This window comes from Amblyomma maculatum, chromosome 5 (assembly GCF_055883805.1).
Source record: "Amblyomma maculatum isolate TAMU_Amacu chromosome 5, ASM5588380v1, whole genome shotgun sequence".
NCBI lineage: Eukaryota > Metazoa > Arthropoda > Arachnida > Ixodida > Ixodidae > Amblyomma > Amblyomma maculatum.
In genome coordinates this window covers 78,326,160-78,351,630 of record NC_139348.1, presented here as the reverse complement: position 1 = coordinate 78,351,630, position 25,471 = coordinate 78,326,160, and the positions used below count along the sequence as shown (strand labels likewise).

At 46.7% G+C, this 25,471-nt stretch overlaps 1 protein-coding gene across 3 annotated transcripts in view; it reads right to left on the bottom strand.

The window, feature by feature from the left end:
- The window catches only part of nonC (serine/threonine-protein kinase Smg1), a 172,389-nt gene that overhangs the window by 96,528 nt on the left and 50,390 nt on the right, over positions 1 to 25,471 (bottom strand). For all 3 annotated transcript variants that reach the window (XM_084603825.1, XM_084603826.1, XM_084603827.1), the window contains 9 exons: positions 21,825 to 21,937; positions 20,287 to 20,386; positions 19,857 to 19,958; positions 19,478 to 19,640; positions 18,499 to 18,713; positions 15,261 to 15,504; positions 11,205 to 11,353; positions 4,717 to 4,804; positions 1,470 to 1,603 (listed from right to left, as the gene is read on the bottom strand). In XM_084603825.1, coding sequence (XP_084459951.1) covers positions 1,470 to 1,603; positions 4,717 to 4,804; positions 11,205 to 11,353; positions 15,261 to 15,504; positions 18,499 to 18,713; positions 19,478 to 19,640; positions 19,857 to 19,958; positions 20,287 to 20,386; positions 21,825 to 21,937 — 1,308 coding nt within the window. The remainder of the gene's footprint in view (positions 1 to 1,469; positions 1,604 to 4,716; positions 4,805 to 11,204; positions 11,354 to 15,260; positions 15,505 to 18,498; positions 18,714 to 19,477; positions 19,641 to 19,856; positions 19,959 to 20,286; positions 20,387 to 21,824; positions 21,938 to 25,471) is intronic.

Genomic DNA, 25,471 nt, shown 5'->3' with positions numbered 1-25,471 from the left:
ATTACCTCAATGTCTGCAAATGACCATTGGAATGTCAAGGAACATTGGGAGTAGCTCGACATTCACCCTAAGGTGATAGACAAGACATTAACTTAAAGGAAACAAAACATACTTGGACTAAATTATTGCGACTACATTAAACAGTTCGTCAACTAGTTCTTCAGGAGCCGAAATGATTGCTCTAGAGAATGTGCGGTGTTCAGATGTAAACAAACCGACGATTTTCTTCTATGGCAGTACGGCATGCATGCCGGAACATTTCACTTATGTTCGCCTTTTACCACGCTTTGAGAGAACCGAGACTCAGAAGAGCCCCTCGTGTGCTTCTAACAACAGCAACTACGAACGCAGCGAAGACAACCACCAAGCTGTGGTAGCATCACTTGCCTGCGGGTTATGCAGCGCTGTAAGGTACTGAATATCCTTCTCTGAACAAAGTTTCATTTAAAAATAGCACTTAGTATGATATCCGCATCATTTTATCCTGTTTAACTTCATAGTTTTACTGGATGCTGTTACCAGTGGCTCCATCTGTCGAATCACATGCTCACTACACAATTGCCATTGAAATTTGCCGTGTGGCAGTGGTGCATCCCGATGACCCTTGAAAATTTCAATGGCCATTCACTCAATGCACATTTGGACTGCCCGTGTGACAGAGGTACTGCACGTCCTGCTCATGCAGACTTCAATAGGTTAGATAATCAGTCATTATTGACTATCCCTATTTTGAAATCTAAGCAAAACATTTAACGCTTCGGCTACCTTTGACTTTCACCTGCATACCTCCTTGCAACTCAACAATTCATTTGGCAAGCTCCGTGTTAGAATGCCTCAACTGCTTCAAACAGAAAGGGGGAAGAGGGCCTTGGACTCGAAGTTCTTATACATTCATTGCAAGTACGCTATTCAATTTTGTGTACAACAAGTTGTCACATATTCGTGCACGAGGGATCAAGAAGGCTTGGGTGACAGTTTTGTTTAGTGTCCCTAAATGATTCAGGCTATGAGAGCGCTGTAATAGCGGGTACAGATAATTTTGAAGACCTTGGGCTTTTAGAGCGCAGCTCTTTGGTGCACGTCTGTGCGTTATGCGTCATCGCTGCCATCATCATCACCCCTGTCCTTCATAACCAACTCTGCAGTCGGGGCAGTGCACGCTCCTGCCGCCACCGTTTGCCGCAGAAACTTGCAATGAGAAATATACAGCTCCCTGAAACATGATATATTTCACAGCTATGGCTTCTGCAACTGAAATTTTGTACCCCAGACCTTCTCTGCCTCCTACAAAATAATCCACACAGCCCACATAACCACAGCCATGCCTGCATCTCCATAAGTGCAAGCTTTGGTTGTCCTAGGATAGTGGCTGCAGGCTAATACAAAATCCCCCTGTGGCATCTCCATGACACGTACTTGAATGAGACTGCACAAGCACTGGCAACAAGAAGCAGTGGTGATATCCCCACCTGATGTGTTCGGCCACGGAGGCCGTGTAGGTGCTCATCTTGGTGACGCAGCCGTTAACTTGAGTGTGGCGAGAGTCCTCGGCCCACTTGAGCGCTTCGTCCCAGTCCGCCAGCTTCATGTGGCAGTCCAGGATCTGTACTAGCACCAGCCAGGAAGGGAAGAAGAAAGATACGAGCCAAGCACCAGTTACACCACAGAGACCATGAGTGGCTGAAGCAAGAAGATGGACAAGAGGGTGCCTGAATATTCGAGTTCGGCAAACACTGTACAAAGCATTGCTTACAAAACAACAAAAAACATCCCCAACACCCGACATTCACATCATATTTCAACCCAAAGGGCAAAAGTCCCCCAACGGACTGTTTACCATCAAACTAGGAAAAGGCAGAAAATGTGTTCGGACTATAAGGAGCTGCAACCGTACATAGCTAAACCCTAATCCGTCAATTCTAGACATGATGAAATTGATGCCTACATTTTCTTTTTGTTAATCTAAGGTTTTGTTGCATGGAGTTTTTGTGCGACACCTCCAAAGGACAATGCAGAATGGAAATGAAAATAAGAAATAAATGTAGATGAAATCACCTTGAAAATGTTTACGACTGCAGTGACACCTGGAGTGATGTACCAAAAGCAATGTAGCGGAGACATATACGTTTGCTCACTGTTATTGTTCCTCTAATGTCAGCTGATTTCTTACTACATATATTGTGAAGCCATTGCCTGGTTTTGCCAAATTTCAAGCAGCATAGCCTTGGCTAACAGCCGGCAGCCGAGGTGGCAATTCCATCACATCAAGATCAATCACGGTAACACTACTGTTATGGTTGCAGCACGCTTTAATGGGGGCAAATCTAAAGAATTGCATAACTTCATAAAGTTGATCCCCCACGAGCACGCGAGGGATCAGGCAACTCCTATTGGCTGCTGCGCCCGCTGACGTAATGGTATCCGCCGGCTGCCCCCGCGTGTCGCCTGCTCCGGCCCTTTGCTCTCACTGTTGGCAGTCCTCATATTCGTGCGTTCCCTTCGCCTTTCGCCATTTTTGAGATTGCCGTCTTTACGATCTCTCTTGCCGTGCCCTCTGAACGATTTCGTGGTTTCAAGCAACGTGTCAAACGTTGCGTGGTCGCTCACGATGCCTCGAGATGCGCCATGCGTTCAGTGCATAGCAGCAAAGGCCGTCTATATGGTGAAGTGCACCACCAACAACTGCATTGACGCCTGCAGTTTCCTAGCATCTGTTACAGTGAAACTTAAAAAACAAGGAAATTGAGAAAAAAGTCCCTTGTCTTGCCCTGTGATACCTATCCCGAAATTAACACAATAAATTTCCTAATGCCAACATATTCTGCAAATTCTCCAGGCCTGGACCCATGTGACCTATATGATAGAACCTCGCTATAGTAAACTCTGATAATAGTAAAAACTCTGATACATATAGTAAAGTGAAACTGAAATCCCAGTTCAACTTCCATTACAAGTGTATATTTTTCCCCTTTTATAGTTAAGACATTTTCGGTAAAAATCGGTGATAGTAATGTGTGTCTGGCCGCAGCGACGACTCCCACAATATGACATCGCCGCCTGGGTGCGCACTACCTAGAACTGCGAGGCAAAGATTTTTTTTTTGTATTTGAAAACAGAAAAATAATACCGAGTGTTCATTTAAGTGGCTTTACCACTATACTGAGCAGCATTCAAGAGAAGCCTACTTTACGGAGGCCTTGAAGCCGTGAGGAAAAGCATGCAGCGCATAGGAAAAAAAAAAAAAAGTGTCTATACAAACATGGGAAGTAGGCGGCGTGATCCGTTCAGAAAGTTGAGAGTAAAAGCGCAGCAAGAAATAGGGAAGGGGAAGAAACAGGCGAGCATTCCCAGCCCTGTGCAGCACGAAACAAGAGGCAGCGGAGGCAAAAAATGGAGGTGCAGCGAGTGCGGTCTTACAGCACTTGACTGCCATGAGCATTTATCATTCATTTCCTTTTAAAATACATAAACAGCAAAAAGTGACACCATGTTCATGAAAGGCTTTGGTTTTCACATGAAATTGAACTTAGTTGGATTTGTAGCCACGTTGTCCTCATGCTTAGGAGGTACTTCCACAAGATATTAAAAATATTTGTAACAAAAAAATTGCATGAAGAGATGATAAAAGTGAGATGGAAGGTATTTCAGTTTCTTTTTTTTTTTTTTTCTCAGAAGCAACAAGGCGTTTTCAGTAAGTAGACATTTAATTACCAGAAGGCATCTTCAGGACCATGTCATCACCAACAACTGATATAGTAAGGACCCTGATATAGTAAATATTTTTACTGGTCCCAGTGACTTTACTATAAAGGGGTTCTACTGTACACCTGTAACTTGAGAACCAGCGTGCACAGTTCTATGAAACTAAATAGTTCTTTAAATGTTTGTACTATGAGCATACCCTGAAATTTTCATTTAGGTATCTCAAGAAATGAAAAAAGTTGGTGCTCAGGGGTAGCCTCCCTAAGTGTCCAAAAATAGACCCACTGAAGACGCATCGAAGGCTGCCAATAGGTTTTTTTTTCTTTTTTGACGACCATATGCAATTTTTACTAGATATAACGAATGCAGCTGGACACAAAACAAATACAAACCAGCTGGACACAAAACCAAACCAAACAAGTTGTGCCTGCTTCACTGACAGGCTTCCCGGCACTACACGAGTAGCAGATGGTGGTGTAACCATTTCGTTGCAGCCTCCGGAAAACGCCACCTTCAAAAGTGTCCACTCTCCAGCAAAGCTGCTAAAAACCGGAGTCACGGTCAGGGCCAACGATGCGCTTTCCCTGATGACTGAGTGAAGATGAGGGGACGGACTCGTGTGAAATTTCGACTCTCTCAAAACATCTCACGTAACGAACACTCCCTCCAAAGAGACTCCAATTTTTATTTGAAAAATGTGCGTTCGCTGCACGAACACATATGGTAAGCTAGCACCGACACTAGGCCTAAAAACTCGGGTGGCCTAGTTACGGGATGGATGTCTCGGTGCTTCACCTGCAATTGCGCCCATTCCAACACGCATGCAGCATCTCTGTTTCATTGGGCAATCATGAGCAACCACAGCAGTGACCGCAGTAAAACAATGCAGGCCAAAGGCACCATACTGGGTGTTTCCACACTGCTCTGTCAGCCTCGCATTATATCGTTGTTGGACCAGCCTCCATTAGCTACAAACAAAACACCAACAGTGCTGGCAGAACAAGGGGGACTTGCCTGGTTGAGCAGGAATGGACGGATCTCTTTCGGTGTTTGTGCTTCATCCCCGAGAATGGCCGCATACTCTTCCGCCGCAGACTCATATCTGAAATGAAAATAAAGCATGTTGCCGAGAAAGAGGTCATGGCTGCCGTGTGCCACTGCTCATTCCCACACATGCACTTAATCGTTAAATCTCTTGACCGGTAATGCTTCTATTATCCCACACATACTCCATAGCACGCATTCGTAAGCATAATGTGAAAGCCCATCATACACAGATACACAGCCGAGCCTTAACCAAGCTTTATGAGCGTGCCTATATGACCTATGAGTACCGCATCTGATTCGGGATCCAGGGTTTGTCCCGGAGGGCTCGATCCCCATCTCAAGTGACGAACCCGTGTTGGCAGGGCTGCCAACCATAGTCTGTGCATGGCCACGTCACCTGCCTTGCGACGCCGATGTGAAAAATGAGGATTTTAATGCAAATTAAAAAATATATAAATAAATGGGCTTCATGGCCCCGCTACACTTTTACAGCCTGTCTGGCGGCCAATTCACGCCAACAAATGCATTTGCTCTTCACGCCAGCTTCATGCATTGCTGATAGGAGAGCATCAGCAAAAAAATACTAGCTTCCGAGCACAGCGTAAGAATATACAGGTGCTGACACAGCGGACAGCACTCACAGGTAATGTTCACGCACTAGCACGCATGCCTACCACAGCAACGTGGGTATGGCGGCACGGCAACACTGAGGAATACCGTATATACTCGCATAATGATCGCACTTTTTTTTTTTTTAACAAACTGACGAACATTTCGGGGTGCGATCACTACGCGAGGTAAATTGTCCAGAACAAATTTTTTAGCACCGAAAACGCAAACAAGTTGCAGGTCAGACGTCTTAGAATAGATATCTCGATTACAACCAAAAATAAAAGTTGAGTAAGGCTTACCTTCGCAATAAACATGCACATTAAGTATCACATGAACTGCACAATGCCCATTTATTTTTTCGCGTCAGTACTCTAATCAGAGTCTGAATCCTCGCTTTCATTGCTGCACGACTCATCATTGGAAACAGTAGTGTCGTCGCTGGGAGCATCTTCACAATTCCACAGAAAGTCATCTTCCGTTCCACCAAAGCGTTTGATATGCCTGTCTTCTTGAAGCTCTTGGCCACTACCTCGTCGGGGATACTGCTCCCCGCTTCTGCGATCCACGAGCAAAGCATCTCCACGGATGGCCTTCTGATCTTTCCGCTTGGCGTCAAATCATGCTGGCCCATCGCCATCCACTCTGCATAGTCTTCGAACGTTGTCCTTCAACGGTTTGTTCAGCGACACGTCGAGAGGCTGCAGCAGCGAAGTCAGACCCCCAGGAATCACTGCAATGTCCTTGCACAGCTCTTTAAGCTTAGCACACACGCTGTCCACAAGGTGACCCCTGAAACTGTCCAAAACCAGAAGCGAGGGAAGCAGAAGTGCTCCTGGTCTTCGTTCTCAAACAGTCTTAATCCAGTCGGCCATCAGGTCTGCAGTCATACATCCTTTCATTTGTGCACGTATATGGATGACACGGGGAAAGTTTCCCTTCGGAATAGTTTTCCGTTTGAAGATGACGTATGGTGGCAGCTTCCGCCCGTCGGCCGTCACAGCAAGCATGACAGTGCATCGCTGTTTTTCTGCGCCAGACGTCTTCACGAGGACGCTCCAAGCACCCTTCTTGTTCACAGTTGTATTCTGGGGCATGTCGAACGTCAGTGGAGTTCTATCGGCGTTTCCAATTTGCAGCATGAGGTAACCGCTTTTCTCGCGAAGCCTAGTGAGTGACGAAGTCATGGAAGTCTATCACTTTGCTTTCATACGCAGATGGGAGCTGCTGGCACAACGACGTCCGCCGCCTCAGGGAAAGTCCATTCCGTCGCATAAAGCGAGTCGTCCAACTGGAGCTAGCGTGAAAATCCTTTGCGGCAATTCCCAGCTTCCTGGCAGTTGTGCGCGCCTGCGCCTGTATCATTTCTAATGACACTGCACAACCATCCTTGCACAGGTCCCTCACATATTCTAGGACAGCCTCCTCAACACGAGAGAACTTGCCAGTTTTGGGTCCGCGGAAAGCCCACAGTGTCTTGTTCGTAGCCATCAGCTTCTCGCGCTGTTTCTTCCAATAGCGTATCCTGATTTCGTCGATGCCGAAATGCCTGCCAGCCGCGTGGTTGCCATGCTCCAGTGCAGAGTCAACAGCCTTGAGCTTGAACGCGGCGGTGTAACTGGCATACCGCCCCATGGTGAAATGGCGTAAACTCACACACAAAACCACAAAGCACGCTGCGACGCCGCTGAATTGCAAAATGGCGAACGCCGCAAAGCGAGTTTTAATCAAGGAATCATGGGAACTCGTCGGAATGCATTCGCTGCAGGATGACTGCAGATCAGCTGCCACTATAACAATGTGGGACATGAAAACAAAAATGGTGGCGGAAGCAAGTTCGGGGTGCGATCATTACGCGGGGAATTTAAAAAAAGGAATTTTGACCTCAAAATTCAGGGGTGCGATCATTACGCAAGTGCAATCATTATGCGAGTAAATACGGTGATGGCCCGCTTGCACTTTGCATCGTCTATGGTGCAGAGTTGCAGACGATGCACAGAATCATGTGGTGCTTTCAGTGGTGATTGAAGCTGCACTTATCTGTGTTCTGTGCAGCCAGAGTGCACCTCGTTACGTTAATGCTTAGATTCATGCCGCTTAGCAGCTTGACGAGTGCGCAGCACTGTTCGCCGCTCTTCATACTTCTTTGGAACGGCAAGGGACGGCGTCACAAGCAGAAGTCTTACACAACAACCATGGTCAGGTCGCACGTTTGGGCTAACTATCAACACCTAATAGTCCATAACAGCGTGGTTTGGAGAAAAAGAAAGCAGCGTCACTCAGCCTTGGCAGAAACACAGCTAATTGCTCATAACTAGTAAGTGGTGAAAAATCAACTGAGGATGAGAGCACGTAACAATAACTTACACACAAGCACTCCTTGTTGGGCTGCCTGCTTAATTACATTTGGTCAACATGGTCAAACGGACAAAATCGCAAGAAAAGTCTAGTTTAGCTTCTATATGGTTTAGCATCACAATGCAGCTCAGGCTATGAGAGACGCCGTAGTGGAGGGCTCCACGAATTTCGACCACCTGGGTTCTTTAGTGTACACTGGCATCGCACAGCACACGGGCACCTTGCTTTTCAACTCCATTGAAAAGCAGCCACCGAGGCCCATATTCGATCCCACATCCTCGAGCATGGAAGTCGATCACCCTAACCATTCCGCCACCATGGTAGGCAAAACAATCAGGTGGGGAAAAAAAAAAAGAAATCCTTTGCCAAGCACTAGGCTTAGATGAAGCCATGTTTGAACAAGGTATTAAGCACAACATTAAAAGGTAAGCATGATTTGGAATCGCTCCTCACCCTGTTGGAGAAAGACTATCCTCAAGAGCAAAAATTTCATTAGGAGGAAAGCAGTGCAGAAACTGTCCTCTGTTGCAGGCAGCCTGCCACCCTACTTGACATATCCTGACTGGCACAACTCAAAAATGCAGTGACGCCACCAAGGTCACATGGCCATGCAAAACTAGCTCACCAAACTATCTGGACCAACCCATGGACACTGCAATTGCAAGGCTCGCAGCCTTAAGGGGAGACGCTCCTCGAAAACTTTTTTTTTTTAATATTGATGTTAAGTGAATGAAAATTGCACCACTTATAAAGATTGATCTCCTCTTTCCAAATATGTTTTTATTTTTAAGATGGCTTGATGGCTTCATATTCTAAATGCCATGCATAAGTGAAAAACAGTGCATGCTTGTGCAGCTGATGGGCATAGCAGCAAACATGGTAGGGCAGTACCAACTAATTTTTCTTGCTTCCAACACTCCACTGAGTGTAAATAAGCAATATAATGACATTCGTTTAGCATGCAGAATTTTGAGACAATTTTCTATGTGGTGCTTGATTTCCAGTGGGTAGTGCCAGAGAATTTTAAAAATTTTCATACCAAAAAATATTGCTGATTGCATTTAAACCTAGATATTGGCACTCTACGCACCCTAAAGAATATGTATGCCAAATTTGGTCTTGATTGGACTACAATAAGAACATGAAATTTTGTGCAAAAAAGCCATGTTTGGCCCAAAATAAGAAGTTGAGAAAACTGCAATTGAAAGTTACAAAAGATGTTTATTGCTGTTGTTGCAGCCATATATAGATGAAAATTGCACACAATGCAGGCCAGAATACCTAGATCTAGTGCACAGCTTTAAAATTTACCGGCACCATATGTTGCTCCCTCAGAGGCCTTGTGAGCAGCATCCTCAAGACGTGCCTTCTTGGCTAGACAGCGACGCTGGGACCTTGCCTCTGCTGTCAGCTTCAGTGCCACCCCTTACATTCCTACATATGTAGGGGCTGTGCCTATGCCATTGTGGCTCTTGTGGCCTCTTTTCTGCCAAGTTCCATCAAACATGACAGCTACATTGGCAGACCCCGCTTCTTGTGCTGTTATTTTCCGGGCCAACTCCAAGTTGTCAGCCACCGCTTTCGTCGCAGCCAGGTGCACTTTCTTTGTAATGGCATTGAATCCCTTATGGTTCATTGGTTTTGGTAGACCAAGAACGGCACAAAATCGAGAAAGCTGATTGTGTCCAACACCAATAGCGCGCGCCGCAACCACGGCCTTCACGTTCACGGCAAAACTTTCTCTCGGGCTTCCTGACGATTGCGCTCGATCGCTAGCGCCGTCCACCGGAGCTGCACGCCGCGACGAGTACGTTGACGATACAACGGACTTAGGACACGCTAAATTGCTGCAACGCAGCTCCAGAAATGACGCAAGTCCTTTCCGCTTCTCGACCAACTCGTGGACGGCAAGTTCGCACCGCCCGCACTCCGGACATGCTGCTCCGCTCACCAGTGCGTTCGCGGCGCCGATCTCGCTGATAAAGGCACTCGCCGACTCGTCAATGCTGCCGTCTCCATTCTCAAAGATCCTTATCTTCTTCTCCGATGCGCTGACGAAATCATCTACGCTGTCAAGGAAACTTGAGTGTACAGCCGGCTCCGAACCGTCGCCTTCGCCGACGTTAGGCCTAGCTGACGCGGACGCCTCGGCTGCACGCCGTTTCACTTTGCGGCGGCGTCCCTTGAACAAGTGCTTTGAGCGATGCTTTCGGCGTCGAAAATCGCGTTTTTCCTCGGCGTCCATGAGAAGCACGAAGATGCGTGAAAGCACTGGTGAAAGCTTCAAAACACGTCGAGAAAATGCTTATGAAAAAACGTGAGCTGCGCGTCGCATGAAGAGCAGACGAGCTATGGCCGCTTCACGCCCCAACAGCCAATGGCGTGGACGAAATCGCACCACGTGATTTAAAAGGCCAGTGAGAACGCACGGTTTTGGCGGCGAAATGTTTTTTTATTATTACTTCCTGAGGGCTTTCGAAGCGGCAAAGCCGGCTTTAGGGAGAAAAAGCATAGGCCTACCACCATGCAAGATTCTAACGGCGTGCGACGCCGTGATTTGACGCATCACGCGCTTGAAAATGGGTCATATCTGCCTCTTTTCTAGCCACCTCGAGTGCTTTAACAGAGTTTTTAAATAGCTTTCCGATTGTTTTCGGCTCTGATTTTTTTATATGTGAAAGAGGAAGGATCAATATAGCTCGAACAGTCAAAAACACAAAAGTGATTTTTTTACTAAAAATCGCCGTTTTTCGACCCGCGTCTCCCCTTAATTCCTCAGCTGTAGAACGTTACTGACCCACCCTACTAATTTATTCACTCCCTGGGTCATTCATTCCACTTTATAGGGTGCGAAAGAGCCAAATAAATCCCAGCTCTGTTCGTTTTTTCTTACTTTCTCATAACAAAACTTTCTGATGGTTCGCTAGTTTACAAGGAGGATACCTTCGCATCTAAAGCAGGTGTGTAAAGGCATCATATTCATTGCAGCATGCTCCTAGGTGATTAAACCATATCAAGTTGGGAACAGATTGCTCATTTTGTGCTTGCTAACTTTTTTTGGGGTACTCTAATCTAAATAGCTCGTCCAGAGCTTTTCTTGCATCGAACTTCAACAAGTGGTAAAATGAACAATATTGCTTCGATCAAACATGTAGTTCCTGCATTGTGTTCCTTATAGTATATACCATCTAAACCCACATTTATAATAGTTTTCTGATTAGTGGATTATCCTTGCTACTGTTTCTATAAACAAAGGAGTGAAAATGTCCAATAATTCAAAAACTAACTGAGATATCAGTAAAGTGATTACACATTAGAAATCAGCACAAAGAAACTAATTAAGACCATACATTTTTGTGGCATTTAGTTGAAAAATAAACAAAAATGTTCCAAGAGCCCTGTCCCCCCTTAAGAATTCAGACCCATCAGAGTGGGGTCCGCATACGAGAGATGAAATCTAGAGTGAGGCACATGAACGATCATCCTACCTGCCGGCAGCGTGAGCGGCGGCCGCTCGCAGCCAGGGCATCCGCTGTCCCAGCACCTCCTTGCCCCAGGCGTACAGGCCCCAGATGGCCTCGGGGCACCGCAGCTGCACCAGAGACGTGGCCGCGTCCCGCACCACTGCGCCAAGGCCCTGTTCACCAATGACAAGAGGGAGGAAAGGGGGAAGGTGAGGCAGCTCACAACACTGCGTTTCCCCCGACCAGCGCACCTTCACAAAATGGCATTGCACGAGGGCGACTTCACCTTTCCCCGGCACATACAGTCGAGTACACTTATAACAATATTCAAGTGCCACAAAATTTCCATTGTTTAAAACGATACTTGTTACAAATGGTTTGCACGAAAAAAAGCACAACTGCAGAGAGGGGTCACGGACGGCAAATGACATGCGAGCACCGCCGAGACATCATTTTGGTGGCCCCGAAAGGGGTCTTGTAAAAAATACGAGAAGGTTGCCGCAGCTGCCCCTCAGCTTGAGAAATCCTGAAGTAACGCTGGGGTGAAGAGAGAGAGAGAAAGACGAAACTTTTATTTAAAAGCAAAGGAGATTGGAGCACGCAGGCCCTTGGGGTGAAATCGTCGCAAGCATCTCACCACGTACATCTCACTGGCTTGCATGAGAAAACCCCATGTCCATTAACCTTGCTTGCCTCACGCGAAGCGTGTGGACATCCTTCTCCATGGTATCTAGGTACACCACGTAGTGCAGCGGAAGGTCCCTCGCAAAAACAAAGCCCCAGAGGGACTGAATCAACCGCAGGGCCTCCTGAGAGAACAACGTTGAGGCAGCCTGCCCTACCGCGTCATCGTCACTGTCGTCGTCAGGCGCACTGTCGAATGTGTTTGCGCCCACTGTCAAGCGAGGACTTTTCTTTGTCGAACTTCTCAGAGGAGCGGATGATCGTCGACACCGTCGGTTGCGATAGTGCGTACTCCTTCACGATACTGCACTTGTTGTCTCCAAATCGATAGTCGTGCGCTTTCTTTTCACCGGCAACGTTGTCCAATAATCAGCGGATGGATCAGCCATCTTACGTTTCGGCGGCGATTCAAACGAGACGAAGAAACCGCGTGGCCAGGAACGACTTCGACGCAATCAGCTTGCACAAACAACCAAATCTGTTTGCAGAACTGCGCAAAATGAGGGGTGAGCGGGTGAGTGAGCAGATAGCGGATCAGCGCTGTTGGCGCGTTGGCGAAGTCCATTTGTGTTCCGAGCGGTGAAAGGGCAGCGGGAGAAAGGCATGCAGGCTTACAATGCGGAGAAGGCCAGAAAACAGGTTCTATTGTATAATCGCGCGGCGGGGAGGGTGCAGCAGCTGGAATTTCTTCATTTTGTTTTTCTTTTCAAAGATTTCGCATTCAACTACCTTTTGGCATGAGAACTCAGGAGCGAGACTTCATTGCTATAACCGATAATGTGGCAAGGGGGCACTGTAGTAAACGGGTTATTTTACCATAGAAAACATACAAAAGTGGACGGTACAGCAGGTTTTCATTGTTGTAACCAATATATTGCTAAAACCGGTATCGTTATAAGTGGACTAGTCTGTACTACCACGCATTTCATTTCACAGATGTAAAAAAAAAAAAAAAATAGAGCTAATGGAAATTTCACTCCACGGCTACAACTGTTTCCCAAAGTAACTTCACAAAGAGAAAAATAGAGCATCCAATCAGAACAAATGCGTTTTGCACAACTTATAGTTGCATGTAGAAGGATTGTGAAGCTAGCTTCCTAAACACAATCAGGTGCATGAGTCTCATCTAGTTTCCACTGAGGACTGAATGGAGAACAAGAGAAGACACCAGACAGAATTTTGCCTTGTCACTAACTGCAGTTCTCTCCTAAGGATTGACTTAAACCTCAGCATGTTTTCCTTATGGATACCTGCAGCACCTGAAGGGCACTATTGCAGGGGGGGAGACAACTACAGAACATCAAAACGGTGATCCACAGTTGTAAGAAAAAACAAAATCTGGAATTTCGATCAATCATTTCAACAACTGCAGTTGAAACTCAGTTTTCTGAGAGCCCACTGATGTAAGGCTGTATGCCATGTCTCACGAGAGAATGTTTGATACCTCACAATAATGAGAGGAGATTTTCACCTACAGTTCACCAGACTCTATAAATGGAGACAATGGCGTGAATGCTGCAACTTCACCCGACCCACACTGGAGCAAAAATGTGCATCACTGGGCATTATTGCATAGCTCTTCACAAACAATAGAACAAGCAGACACCTTGTTCTATTGTTTCCAGAATGTCTTCAAACAGGGCTGTACCGACAAGAAAACCCTTTTTAACTCCATATACAGAAACCACATGAAGGCACTCGAAACAATATTCTGTCAAAAACAGTATTTCAATTATGATTGCGACCTGCGAGGAGAGGCTGCTCTTGCGTAAATTTCAGCGAACACCTGATTTGTGCTGATCTTATATAACACTAGGGATGGTCAAATATTCAAAATTTCGAATACAAATCGGATAGATCTGTTATTCATTTCGTATTCGAAAAATTAATATTCGGGATTTCCGAATATTCAGAACACACCAAAAACTCAACGCAGTATCTCCGCACTGCAGACATCTGCAAAATAGGTCGTTTTGTGAAAAGGGACCTTCCCTTTCTTAAAGAGGGCTTCCCCGACCCCAGGAAAAAATGTTAGCCTTACTTCTGTTTCATCTCAAATGCAGGCATCCACTTAAATCACGTTCGTCACACTACTGTGATGCAAACAGTTTTAGGCAGTTTTTTCAGGCTCATTCGATAATTCAGACATTTTTTTTAGTTCCCTGAAAGCTGAATCAGCAAGAGTTTGCGGTATTACTAGTACCGATATGACAGCTCCACTCACTTTCATGCAGGTCCTCCCTGTACAAAAAAACTGATATCTGGAATCTTGTGCGAAATTTATAGTGGATACTTCAGTAGGGCATAATCTACTTTGCAGTTGTAGTTTAATTGTATGTGCAAATACCATGTGAATTCTTAAAATGAACAAGGTGATCAGTGTTTGCTATTTTTCAATTTTCCAAAATCAAAGGCATTTTTCCCCACATTCATACATGATTCACATTCAAAAATGTCAGTATTCACTCACCCCGATATATATAATAATCAAACACTGATTTACATGTGAGAATTTTACGAGTTAAATATATTAAGCTTCAGTGCTTAGAGGGCAACTTTGGCCAACTCCGGTGGTTTTTTTTCATCATTTTAAGTTTTGATTAAATTACATTCCTCGATGTGTTCTAACCGCAATACGAAAAAAAAAAAAAAAAAAAAACGCTTTTGAATTTCAAATATAGAATTTAAAAAAAAAATAAAAACAGGAAATTAAACCAAAACTGCTTTGATGGCCACAAACAATGTTCCAGTTGACGAAATGGTGACGTCACATACAGTATTAGAAAAGCATCCACATGCGCGTTGGATGGTGGAAATATGGAAATCATGACGCAGTACTTAATACGCCCGAGATAGCCTAGCTAATACAGGCCTCAAAATTTCATGATCAGGCGGGGGACGGGCAACTACGCGGGTATAATGTTTGTGATGTCCCAAACACAGCGCTGCTCGCAGAAAGCGTCACAACTGAAGTCACGAAAACTCCACATTGTAAAATCGTGCTGCACGTGAATGAATTAACACACGGCGGCCAAATTTGGTAGAATGCGTCAGGGGGGAAGGAGAACCTACAGTAAAATTTTTACCAGAATATTTAAATGTCGAAAAACCTCAGGAGTTGCTCTTTAATTCTCTTTTGCGCTATTCTTTCTGCGCACTTTCCTCATTATACACAACCGAATTTTCCAAAGGAGACCTTGTCACTCTTTAGTTTAGGTCAAAATACCAGCACCTATGCGCAGAGGCAGCACCAATCCACCTTGAAAGTTTCCAAAGCAAGTTTCCAAGTTTCTCTCTCTCTCTCAGAGAGAGAGAGAGAGAAACTTGGAAACTCAGAGAGAGAGGGGGGGGGAGGGGGGGGTGAAGGAAACGAGCAAGGTGTCTCCTCTTCCTCACCTGGGGAGCAGTGACAGCCAGAGCCCCCGTGTGGCGCAGAGCCTGGGCGGGGCGCCCCGCACGCAGGGCCAACCGCACGGCCCGTGGCCGCACCCGGGCCAGCCACTCGAGGCAGGTGGCCCGGTTGGTGCGGAAGAAGGTGCGCACTGCCTTGGGCGCGGCCGGCAAACTGCCTGCACTCCCTTCGTACGCATTGTACATGCACTTGTCCAGCTGCTCCAGGAAGTCTAGCAGCAGTTGGGCCCTGCACAACGACGGCACATTACACTCCATATTACCTATGGACAGGCACGCTTCTCGCAACCTAACACAACATAGCGTAACAGCATTCTTTGACTGTTCAAAATAAGCAATAATTCAGTACACCTAGGTTCAGGATACGGTCGATGATCGAAAATTTTGACACCTGTTTTTACGGACATGCTTGATTATTCAGACTTTTTCACGGCACTGCGAAATGCTACATACAACTATAATGTATATGAGCTCCGGAAATTCCGGACATATCACGACCGTTTGCTTGATTTTTCGGACTTCATTCGCATTTGCCACGGCACCCCTGCCAATAGCCAAGCCTCTCTAACATCTATAGTGGGATGTCATTAATCCAGGCTTCAACGAAGTCGGAAATGTAATTATATAAAGTGCTGAAAAAGAAGGCGACAGATAAAGACGACGCAAGAGACTCGCTTGTTAGCAGAGCGCTCGGCCGGAAAGCCGGCCTGAAATAGAACTTACTCTTACAGTGTAAACATTGCACAGCAAGGCCGTCAAGCCCCTGACAGGCCTAGTGACCCCTTCCTCCACCACAGTAGCAATCGGAAGTTTATGTAAAGTGATTGCCTCTGCAAAATTTAATTTTTCGGACTGCCTGAATTTTTGGACTTTTCGCAGTCCCTGGAGAGTCCGAAAAATTGGTCGTCAACTGTATTTGAGATAACTACTCCCTTCAAGTAGGTTCATTACATGGCAAGCTGCTACAGATAAAGTGACCAGTGAATAAATTAGTACCAATGGTGGCAGAGTGCAAGATTTCCTTTCATATTTAGACTGCAACTGCGTTTCGAGTCGGGGTGCGCGAGCATTCGAAATTTCGCATACGAATCGAATATGTTTGTTATTCAATTCATACTCTTATCACATCCATCATAAAGATGTTCATCAAATAGATTTACTGTGATGCAAGTGGTCTTCTGCAGTCTTTTTTAGCCCCATTTGATAATTTTGTTCGCTGTATCCAAAGTTCGTAGTAAGTGGGCCACCTATATTACGGGCAAAAAGAGCAAGTGAGACGAAAGATAACTTTATTTTTGAAAAAAGTCCGTGATGCATGTCTGCTTCTTCAAAGCTGATCGCATCACTGCAGTTTCTAATTTTTCCAGCGCGGTAATATGTCCATCACCAATGCCTCTGCGGCACACGAGTTCCTTAAGCGACATGATGTAACCGATCGCGGTTGAAATCGGGAAAGTCCAAAAGGAAGGCGAAGTCTTTAGCCTTGGAGAGCATCAGCGGTCCACTGATCGGAACGTTGCGAGACCGGGCGTCAGCGAACCACTTCAGCAGTGCGTCCTCAACATCCGCGTAGGTCGCCTTCCGAAGGCGCTTTCTAGTCGTCGGGTCGGCATTCACGGTAGCACCAAGAATCTTTTCCTTGCCCTTAGCAATGATTGAAATGGTCGATTTTGACAGTCTGTACTTCTTGACCAGTTCGCAGTTTTTTGCACCTTGAGCAAGTTCATTAACAAAGGCCATCGTTGCAATGTCGACAGCTTTCCTTTTAGCACCTGAAGAGGTCGGCGTACAGTCCTCCATCGCACCAGGCGCAAGTCAAGCCTTTGGGCTCGCGCGTTGAGGCAGCCTTCAACTCCCCGATCTGGGAAAGGTACGGATGCGGCAACGATGTCAACGCAGTGCCATCGCACAGAAAGAATCGACACGCAATGCCCTCAGCGCGGGGTGGCAACCACGGGTGGCAACCACGGGTGGCATAGGAGCAACAAATGGAGAACCGGTTTGAGCCGGTAGAACAGGCGCCTGACTTTCCAGATTGGCCGACGCAGATCACGTGAATGCATCACAGCGACGCGGGCGGCGCCACTTTCTCTTTCGCCACCGCGCGCGCGCGCTTTTTCGTTTTCATTTTTCAACGCGCGCTTTTTCTTTTTTTACTTTATTTTACCCGCAAAGGAGCGCCTGGGGACGCTTTGGGTTCGCGTCGTGTCAGGGGAACACAAAGTGCGCGAAATTCGCCTGCCGCGGGTTCGTAGTCGAGCAAAACCGCGCCAAACACCGCCGGCTCGGTCAACTACGGGGGCCCGACAGCTTCGCGTTCGCTCTAACCGAGTGTTGAGGCCACAACTGTTCGTTCTATGTGAGACACTGTGCCATTGCCCCAATATATATTTTGACGGTAGCACCGCCCTCGTTCGTACTAAGCGAGCGTCCGTTATATCTGCGGCTGTTATAAGTGGGCTGGACTGTAGCTTACATTAATTTCGACTTCTTTTGTGGCCTTTAGAGGAGATTGAATTAACATGAGTTTACTGTATTAAGCAGTGATATGACAGCTCCACCTGGTTTCATGCAGGTCCTTCCTGTACAAAAAAACTGGTACACAGAATCCTGTATAAAATGTACATTGGATTTTTCAGGATTCTAGATTAACTTTATAAAATACATATTAATTCCAAAAAAAAAAAAACAAGGCAAACAGTGTTACCTATTTTTTTTTTTCACTGAATGGATATTCAACAGTCAATTCGATATTCGAAGGCATTTCCTTCCTTTATTCGTATTTCAACATTTCAATATCGCCACACACCTATTAAGCATTTCTCCTGATGATCTTAATGTAAAAGAAGTGCTGGACCATGTTTTTCAAAGCACCCGCGAAAGTTGTGCATAAAAAAAAATCGGTCAGCCTGCTTGACACATGATACTAGTAAGACCTTATATTTCCATACACCACTGCGCCAAGAAAAGCATGAACCGCAAAAGATGTTCTCTTTGGCCCTGCTTTTTTTGTTTGCACTCTCAAATGCCCAAGACAGGTAGCAGCTCCCATTCCATTGCTATCATCGTTTTATGTATCACCAAAATGACAACGGTAACTTAACTGTCAAGCTTTCTCTCAGTGTCTTCGCTGCTTAACGACAGGTCGTTGAGATGACCCAATGGCCCACGTTACTGCGTTCCCGTGAATTAATAATGAAGGTCCCACCCCGTTCTCACCCACCTCTTGAGGGAGGCGATGCCCGTGAGCGGTGGTTCGGCCAGCAGGGCCTTGAGGGCCCCCTCAATGGAGGTGAACGTCTCCTGGGGCTTGCCCAGGGCCGTGCGAAGCTTCTGCTGCACGCAAGTCTGGGCGCACTCCCACAGGGCCCAGCACCACAGGGCGCCCGCATGCTGCCCAGACGCCAGCTCCACGGGCGCCAGCCGCTCTAACCGCAACTGCGCACAGAAAAAAGGAAAACCAACTCAGCAATGCAGCATCAACTAATGCACACACATCGATCCGAAGCAGTTGGACGGTATTGATGAGGTTCAGTTTCTTGTGTCCCTGCATTCCGACACTATACACGACAGCTGGCGCTGCAGGATGGCAAAAGCTGGCCGCAAGTGACTTCGATTACACTATCAGTGTGTTGCCACCTGGACCTGGAATCGACGGTTATTCGGCGATTCTCGGCAGGTTGCGCGGGCACGCGTTGCCTTGGTTGGTATCGGCTGTTTTTGAAGAGGGCTGTCACAGCTTCAACTTCCAAGCGCACCACTTAAATCGTGCTAGCGGAAAATTTTTGCCAAGTTTGTTTGCCCAACAAGTTATTTATCACTCGCATCTCATCAAGATATTGACGCAACAACAAGGGGGAGAAGGGGGGAGGGGGGGGGGGAGGGGAGGGTATATTTTAGATTTTTCGAATCTAAGCAAGTCCCTCACTTTGGACATCGCGATCATGAAAAAAGGGTGTACTTAGAACAGAGTAAATACAGTAAATCAAGAAACAATGGGACGTGGTGGGGCACTGTGGCGACTTGTTCTCTTTTCTTGCGTGCACACGTGCAGGGAGAGGACAAGCCTCATTTTCAATCGCCGGTATGATCGGGCTACTTTCCGGTACAATCAGTTTCCTTGGTGCTGCTCTATATCAAACAAACCACACAAGCAATATATAGTACTGTGCGCTGAACACTGCCAGTGGACGGCCACCTACCTCACAGGTGTCACAACCATCGCCACCACCGGGGGGTGGCAACAGCAGGGCAGACATGATTGTGCGGAAGCCCTGGATGGTCAACGTAGTGCCGGGCGCAGACAGGATGGCCGTGCGCTGCACCGCTTGCTTCTGCAGCTCATGCGAATTCAGCAGGCACTCACTGCAGAGAGCATCATACCACGTTACTCCACTCGTGTCCACCTTTCATGTACAGTCACAATAGACTTAGAGAAAGAATGCAAGAAAACAAAAAATTTAAGAAGCGATAAAAATGGAATAGTACAGCAAATAACAACAGTTACATAAATCTTTGCCAGAAGTTATGAGTCTCTCGTCTACAACTTGAAGAGCTGCATGCAATAGGGGGTCTGCTAACCTTGTGAGGAGGTCAACAGGAAGCAGGGTCATGAGGGCGATGTACTTTGACCTCTCGGCCGGTACGACACTGCCCGCCTTCACCACGGACAGGGTGTAGCACCTGAATGAAAGATCACAGGTGGACGCTAAGTGGAATCACTGCCTTTGCACCCTTTCACACAGGGCACTGCACCGACACCACATGAGGCAACACACCGGGCACCACGTAGGGCACCACGTAGGGCACCACGTCACTGAGCAGTGGTACTTCTACTTGACTGCTCATTGCTTGATGGTTAGGAATACCCGATCAATAAAAATGCACAGTCTCAAAAAGGCAACGGGTGGCACTGTGGCATGCATCCCTTTCCCTTTTTGCCCCCCCTACTCTATCAGCCATCCCCACATGACGCAAACTTCGAGTGAGCTCTTGCCTTGATGCAGCCTACCTTTGTAGGATTTCTCGGGGCAGCAGGGTGCTGACAGTGTCGACCACTCTCTGCAGGATTTGACACGTCCTCAGGCTCATCTCGGGGTCACTGCTGTGGCCTGTTGTCATCAAGTCATCAAAGAAATAGAGATGGCAGGCACAACATGCTGTTAACGCAAGAATACCTTCAAAAACGACCCTTCACCACAGAAATGAAACGCAGCTGTAACTAAACCTTCTCAAATGCTGTGCTGCCGGATAAATATGCCTCCCACTGATGATTTTCTCGCCACCGAAACGTAAGGATCTCATTTCCCATCCCGTAAGAGCATCGTCTTTCACTCGAAATGCAGAAAGTCTGCCTCACATTCATGGTGCCTGGAAAGCTGTGCGAGTATTTAGAACACTTTTTTCCAAACTTAAAAACTTACCCCCCATACCACATCTACATGACACCACAATTTCCTAGAACCTGTCGTAAAAAGAGCAGGCGCCAACGTCGCCATCAATTTCAGAAAAAGTGCTACAAAGTGATAGGTTCTCTTCTTTATGTGCGCGTATAAACCAGAGAAGCCCAAAGAGAAAACTCCACAAGTGTTGCCCTCACCAGCCAACTTCGCAGGTAAAACAAGTGCGGGCAACACATTTTGGGCACAAATCCTGTACACTGTGCTGCACTGCCATTTACCTCGAAACGGTGGAAACTAGCCCTTTTGTGCCACAACTTTGAATCAACCGGTGGCAAAGTTGTGCTGATACAATTTTGTCGCCAATAAATGAGTCTCTTGTTGTCGGACAAGCAACAATGTAGCAAGAAAGAGGAAGGAACCAATTTATTTTTTTTACTGAAAAACAATAATTTCAATGAATTGTATACAGTGTCCCTTTAACAACCAAAGGTATACCCTGTGGTGCTGCTTAGTGCATCCCCTCTCTATGTACACCTTCCCTGACCCTGTAATCATTGCCACTGTGGGTCAGTCAAGGCGGTGAATTACCATCGCAAGAGCTTGGTTAAAGCAGCGACAACCGATACAAGGTTGCCTAGACCACATTTCACTCAACGAGCACTGCTGTGGAAGCTAGCAGTGTGCCTACAAAAGTGCGGCACTTTCACCTCTCAAAGCCAAAGTAAGGATCTGAATGAAAACATGGCACTGTACGAAACTCCACGCTGAGAAGTGCGAACTGCAGTCAAGGCAGCCAGGCATTTGGTCACCATCCCTCCAATTAAAATTTTCCCCGATGGCGAACTAATTTCTGGGCATGGACGCAGGTGAAGTAGGCGCACCAGCTGCGTATGACTAAGCCACATGTCCCTCTTATTTCTGACAGTACCTGTGAGGCGATGGCAAAAATATGGTTAACAGATGAAATGACAGCATGTTGCCAGTCATGGTACTGATCACGTCATTGGTTAGATTGTAGGAAATGTGATAGCAGTGCTATCTATGAAAGAGATAGCAAGAGATATTGTATGCCCTGCAGAATACTTTGATCGTTTATGGGGCCCAGAAGTGAAACGCGGCCTGTGCAGAGTGAAGCGCTGCTGCTCACCGCAGTCGATGGCGGCGCCGATGAGGCTGAGGAACTCGGTCGAGCGTGCCAAGTGGGGCATGTGAAGTTGCAGGCACTCCACCAGCTCCAGGGACCAGTGCTGGCACAGACGCCTATGACACGGAGCAAGGGCAAAGAACTGTCACGTAAGGGATGCCCATGTAAGTCCATGGCGACACATACTCTCACCAATTTGAACATTTCTTCAGGTCTTACAGCAGTCTAGTTAGCACAGGCTCTTAAGTGAACGTGCATCCAGGAATGACCGGTTATCAAAACGAGGCGCTAAGTCTAACCTAAACTTGGTCCGTATTCCGAGTTAGCATATCACTATCGAAAGTGTCGCCATCTCCTGACGTGTCATATGCCATATGATTGATGGAAACACCAGAACCGAAATCGGGTACCACTTGTGGTTTCAATGTTTCCATCAATCCGATGACTCAAGCTCGGGCAGATAGTGACACTTTCGATAATGACGCAAAATTGAAATGCGGACCCTCTATGTTGCAGAGCTGCCCACATACCTTTGATATGCAAAAGAAGGCGCATCAAAGAACAGACAGCCCCTGTTTACTTGAATGGTCCGACCATATAGTTTACTTTTTCTGTTTTCATGACAGCCCACGGCAACGACAGCTATCAGCCATGCATCAGCAAGTCAATCGAGTCCAGCTGTGCAATATTTTTGGTGATAAAAAATGGCCATTGTCACACAGTTGTTACCTCAAAAGCAGGAAACAGTCGCCCAATCTTTCACCATACGAATTTGCCATAACACAAGCAGTTCTTGTCAGTGTTTTTTTTCTTGAAATCATTCAACAAATTGAATATTTGTTCCATTCCCCTGAAATTTGAATTATAATGCATTTTCCTATATCTGTAAGTGAGTATACCTGAGCCCTCCAACACAGTTCACAAGCATGCAGAGGTCTAACCCCCATGCGTGGGTACCAAATTATTTCGTACACCTTCTTTTTCTTTTTTTTACACAACTCTATAAAAATGACCATCACAGTGCTTCCACATAAAAAGGCCGAATACAAAAGGTTTGCATCACAACTAAACAAGAGCGAAGCTAAACGAACACCAAACACATTGCGTATCTTGTAACTAGGTGAACATATCAATGTAAATATTTTGAACTACTGCAAGCTACAAAAAGGATGCCTGAATGGTCAAGTAATACAGTAGAGCCCCACTGATGTTGCTTTCCTGGGTGCTGCGTTTTCCTGGCTGCTACTATCTTGTGGTCGAGTCCCGGCATGACTCCCATAGGGTTCCATGCATTACAAATCCCACTGTAACGTCGTAACTTCAGGCCTATTCCTGCATAATACAATACGTCATGAACTGAATCCCCAAGCAAGCCTAAGTGACAAGTGGTGACGGCCATGTTTGCTTTTAAGGCGGCTTGATTTGGCTTGGCACACCCAGCGGCCAGTACACTGCGTCGGGTCGAAGGCGTTCGGGCAGGCTGCACCATCATCATCAGCAGTATTGGGTTTTTCTTTTCTTTTTTTTTTTTTTTTGTCTTTATCCTTCCTTGCGATTTCCTTGAAACAAGTGCCAGCACAGCTGTCGCAGTCAGTGCACGTGTGACGTATCGTGTCGCTGTTCCTGCTGTGTACCGTGCGATACGCAAGGAATGAATTCGTTGTGTGCTGTTGTCGTGTTCGCACGCGTCCAGCCCGCTCAATTTCCCACCTGGTGCCATGCCAACCGTTCCACGCCGCAGCGTGAATTGCTGTGGGTTAGCGGCCGCCTCTCTTCAGCATGCCCGGCGCACGTGCGTGAGAACTTGTTTGTTATAGCGTGTTGCACTGTCATGTTGTGGTGTAATGGCATCAAGAAAACGCAAAGCACTTTCGCTGGAGGAGAAACTGAACATTCTCCACACTGTAGATGCAAACCAGACGTGGAAGCAGGTGTGCATAAATAAAGAACTGGCACTCATGCCATCCACCCTGAACTCCATTGTTTCACCTACATGTGCAGCTGGATGAGGTTGTTTACATATGTTTTAATGCAGGTGTGAATTTTGATGGCACCATTTTGTGCAAAACAGCTCGAGAGATAGCCGACAAGCTTGAGATAGACGATTTCACCGCGTCGTACGAATGGGTCGATCGCTTCAAGAGAAGACACGGTTTTTCCTACCAAACTGTGAACGGGGAAGCCACAAGCATGGTCACGGCTATTTGTTGGCAAATGGAAAGAGACTGTGGCGGCCATTATCAACGGCTATGAGCTTAGAGACATTTATGTCGATGAAGCCGGCCTCTTTTTCAAGGTACAGCCATCGAAGACGCTGAGGCGAAGACGAAGGCGGGAAATGCAGCAAGGAACGCCTCACCAAGCTGTATGCTTGTAACTAGACGGCTCCGAGATGATGAAGACGTGAATTATCGGAAAATTTTGCAACCCTCGTTGTCTGAAAAATATCCGGTACCAGCCCTTCCACAACGAAAAATAACAGTAAGGCATGGATGACGTGCACAATTTTTGAAGAATTTCTGTAATAGATGGACTCAAATATGGGCTGTCACAACAGAAAAGTCCTTTTGTTTTTTGGTGAGGGTGGGGGTGGGGGGGTGAAAACTGCTCCGTGTCTCCAAAGAATACCACGTCGCTGTGGAACATTAAGGTGGTATACCTTCAGGCCAACATGACAAGCCACCTTCAAACCTTGGATGCTGGCACTATAAAAAATCTGATAAACTTTTCCAGAAAGTGCATTGTGAAGCGATTCCTGGCCTATGTGGACCGCGAGTGGCAGCCGACTGGCATTACAATCATGAATGCCATTCAATACAGTGAAAGCTCGTTAATTCGAACCTCGATAATTCGAATTTTCGGATAATTCGAACTACACTACTTGGTCCGGCCAAGCTCCATAGAGATCTGTGTATAAAAAAGCCCATTAATTCGAACGCGAGTCAGTTCCACTATGGATAATTCGAACTACGTGCCACTGCGTCTAGGCGGCTTGGCGCACATCACACGGCAAAAAAAAAAAAAAGTAAACAAACATCTCCGCGATCGGTAGGCATAATTAGAGGCTGCGCATGTCCAAAACGGGGACAGAAGATGGAAGCAGGTAAAACTATGGAAGAGTGGGTAAAACTTAAATGGCACCATGACTGGCGTGGCGGCTGGCCGGCGGCGTTGGAGGGAGGGGACGGCGGCCGCGGCTGCCTGCTCTCTTCTGCGCAACCTCCGTAGCTCGCAACTAAATACTCGTTAATTCCAACCCTGTTAATTTGGAAATAGGGATGAGTACTGTCGGCGCGGTTCCAGCCAACAACCATAAAAGGCTGTGATCTGGGACGAGCACTATGGGTTAAACATTTTTTTTTTTTTTTTCGATAGCCTTCCACCCACCTGTCGTCAACTGAAGCACGCACGCGAGTCAATGACGCCGGCTTTTTTAGCACCGCACCGTTCGTTCCGATGATTGGAGTGGCAGTATACGACGCCGCCCGCCCCAGCATGAGCGAACGTACTGAAAGAGGCTTGCACAACCTGGTTGCACAACCTGGCTTGCACGTCTGGTTTGCATCTACAGTGTGGAGAATGTTCAGTTTCGAGCTGGCACTTTGCCAAGCTCGCTTTCCTCCCCCCTGCCGGAGCTAAAGTCAAAAGAT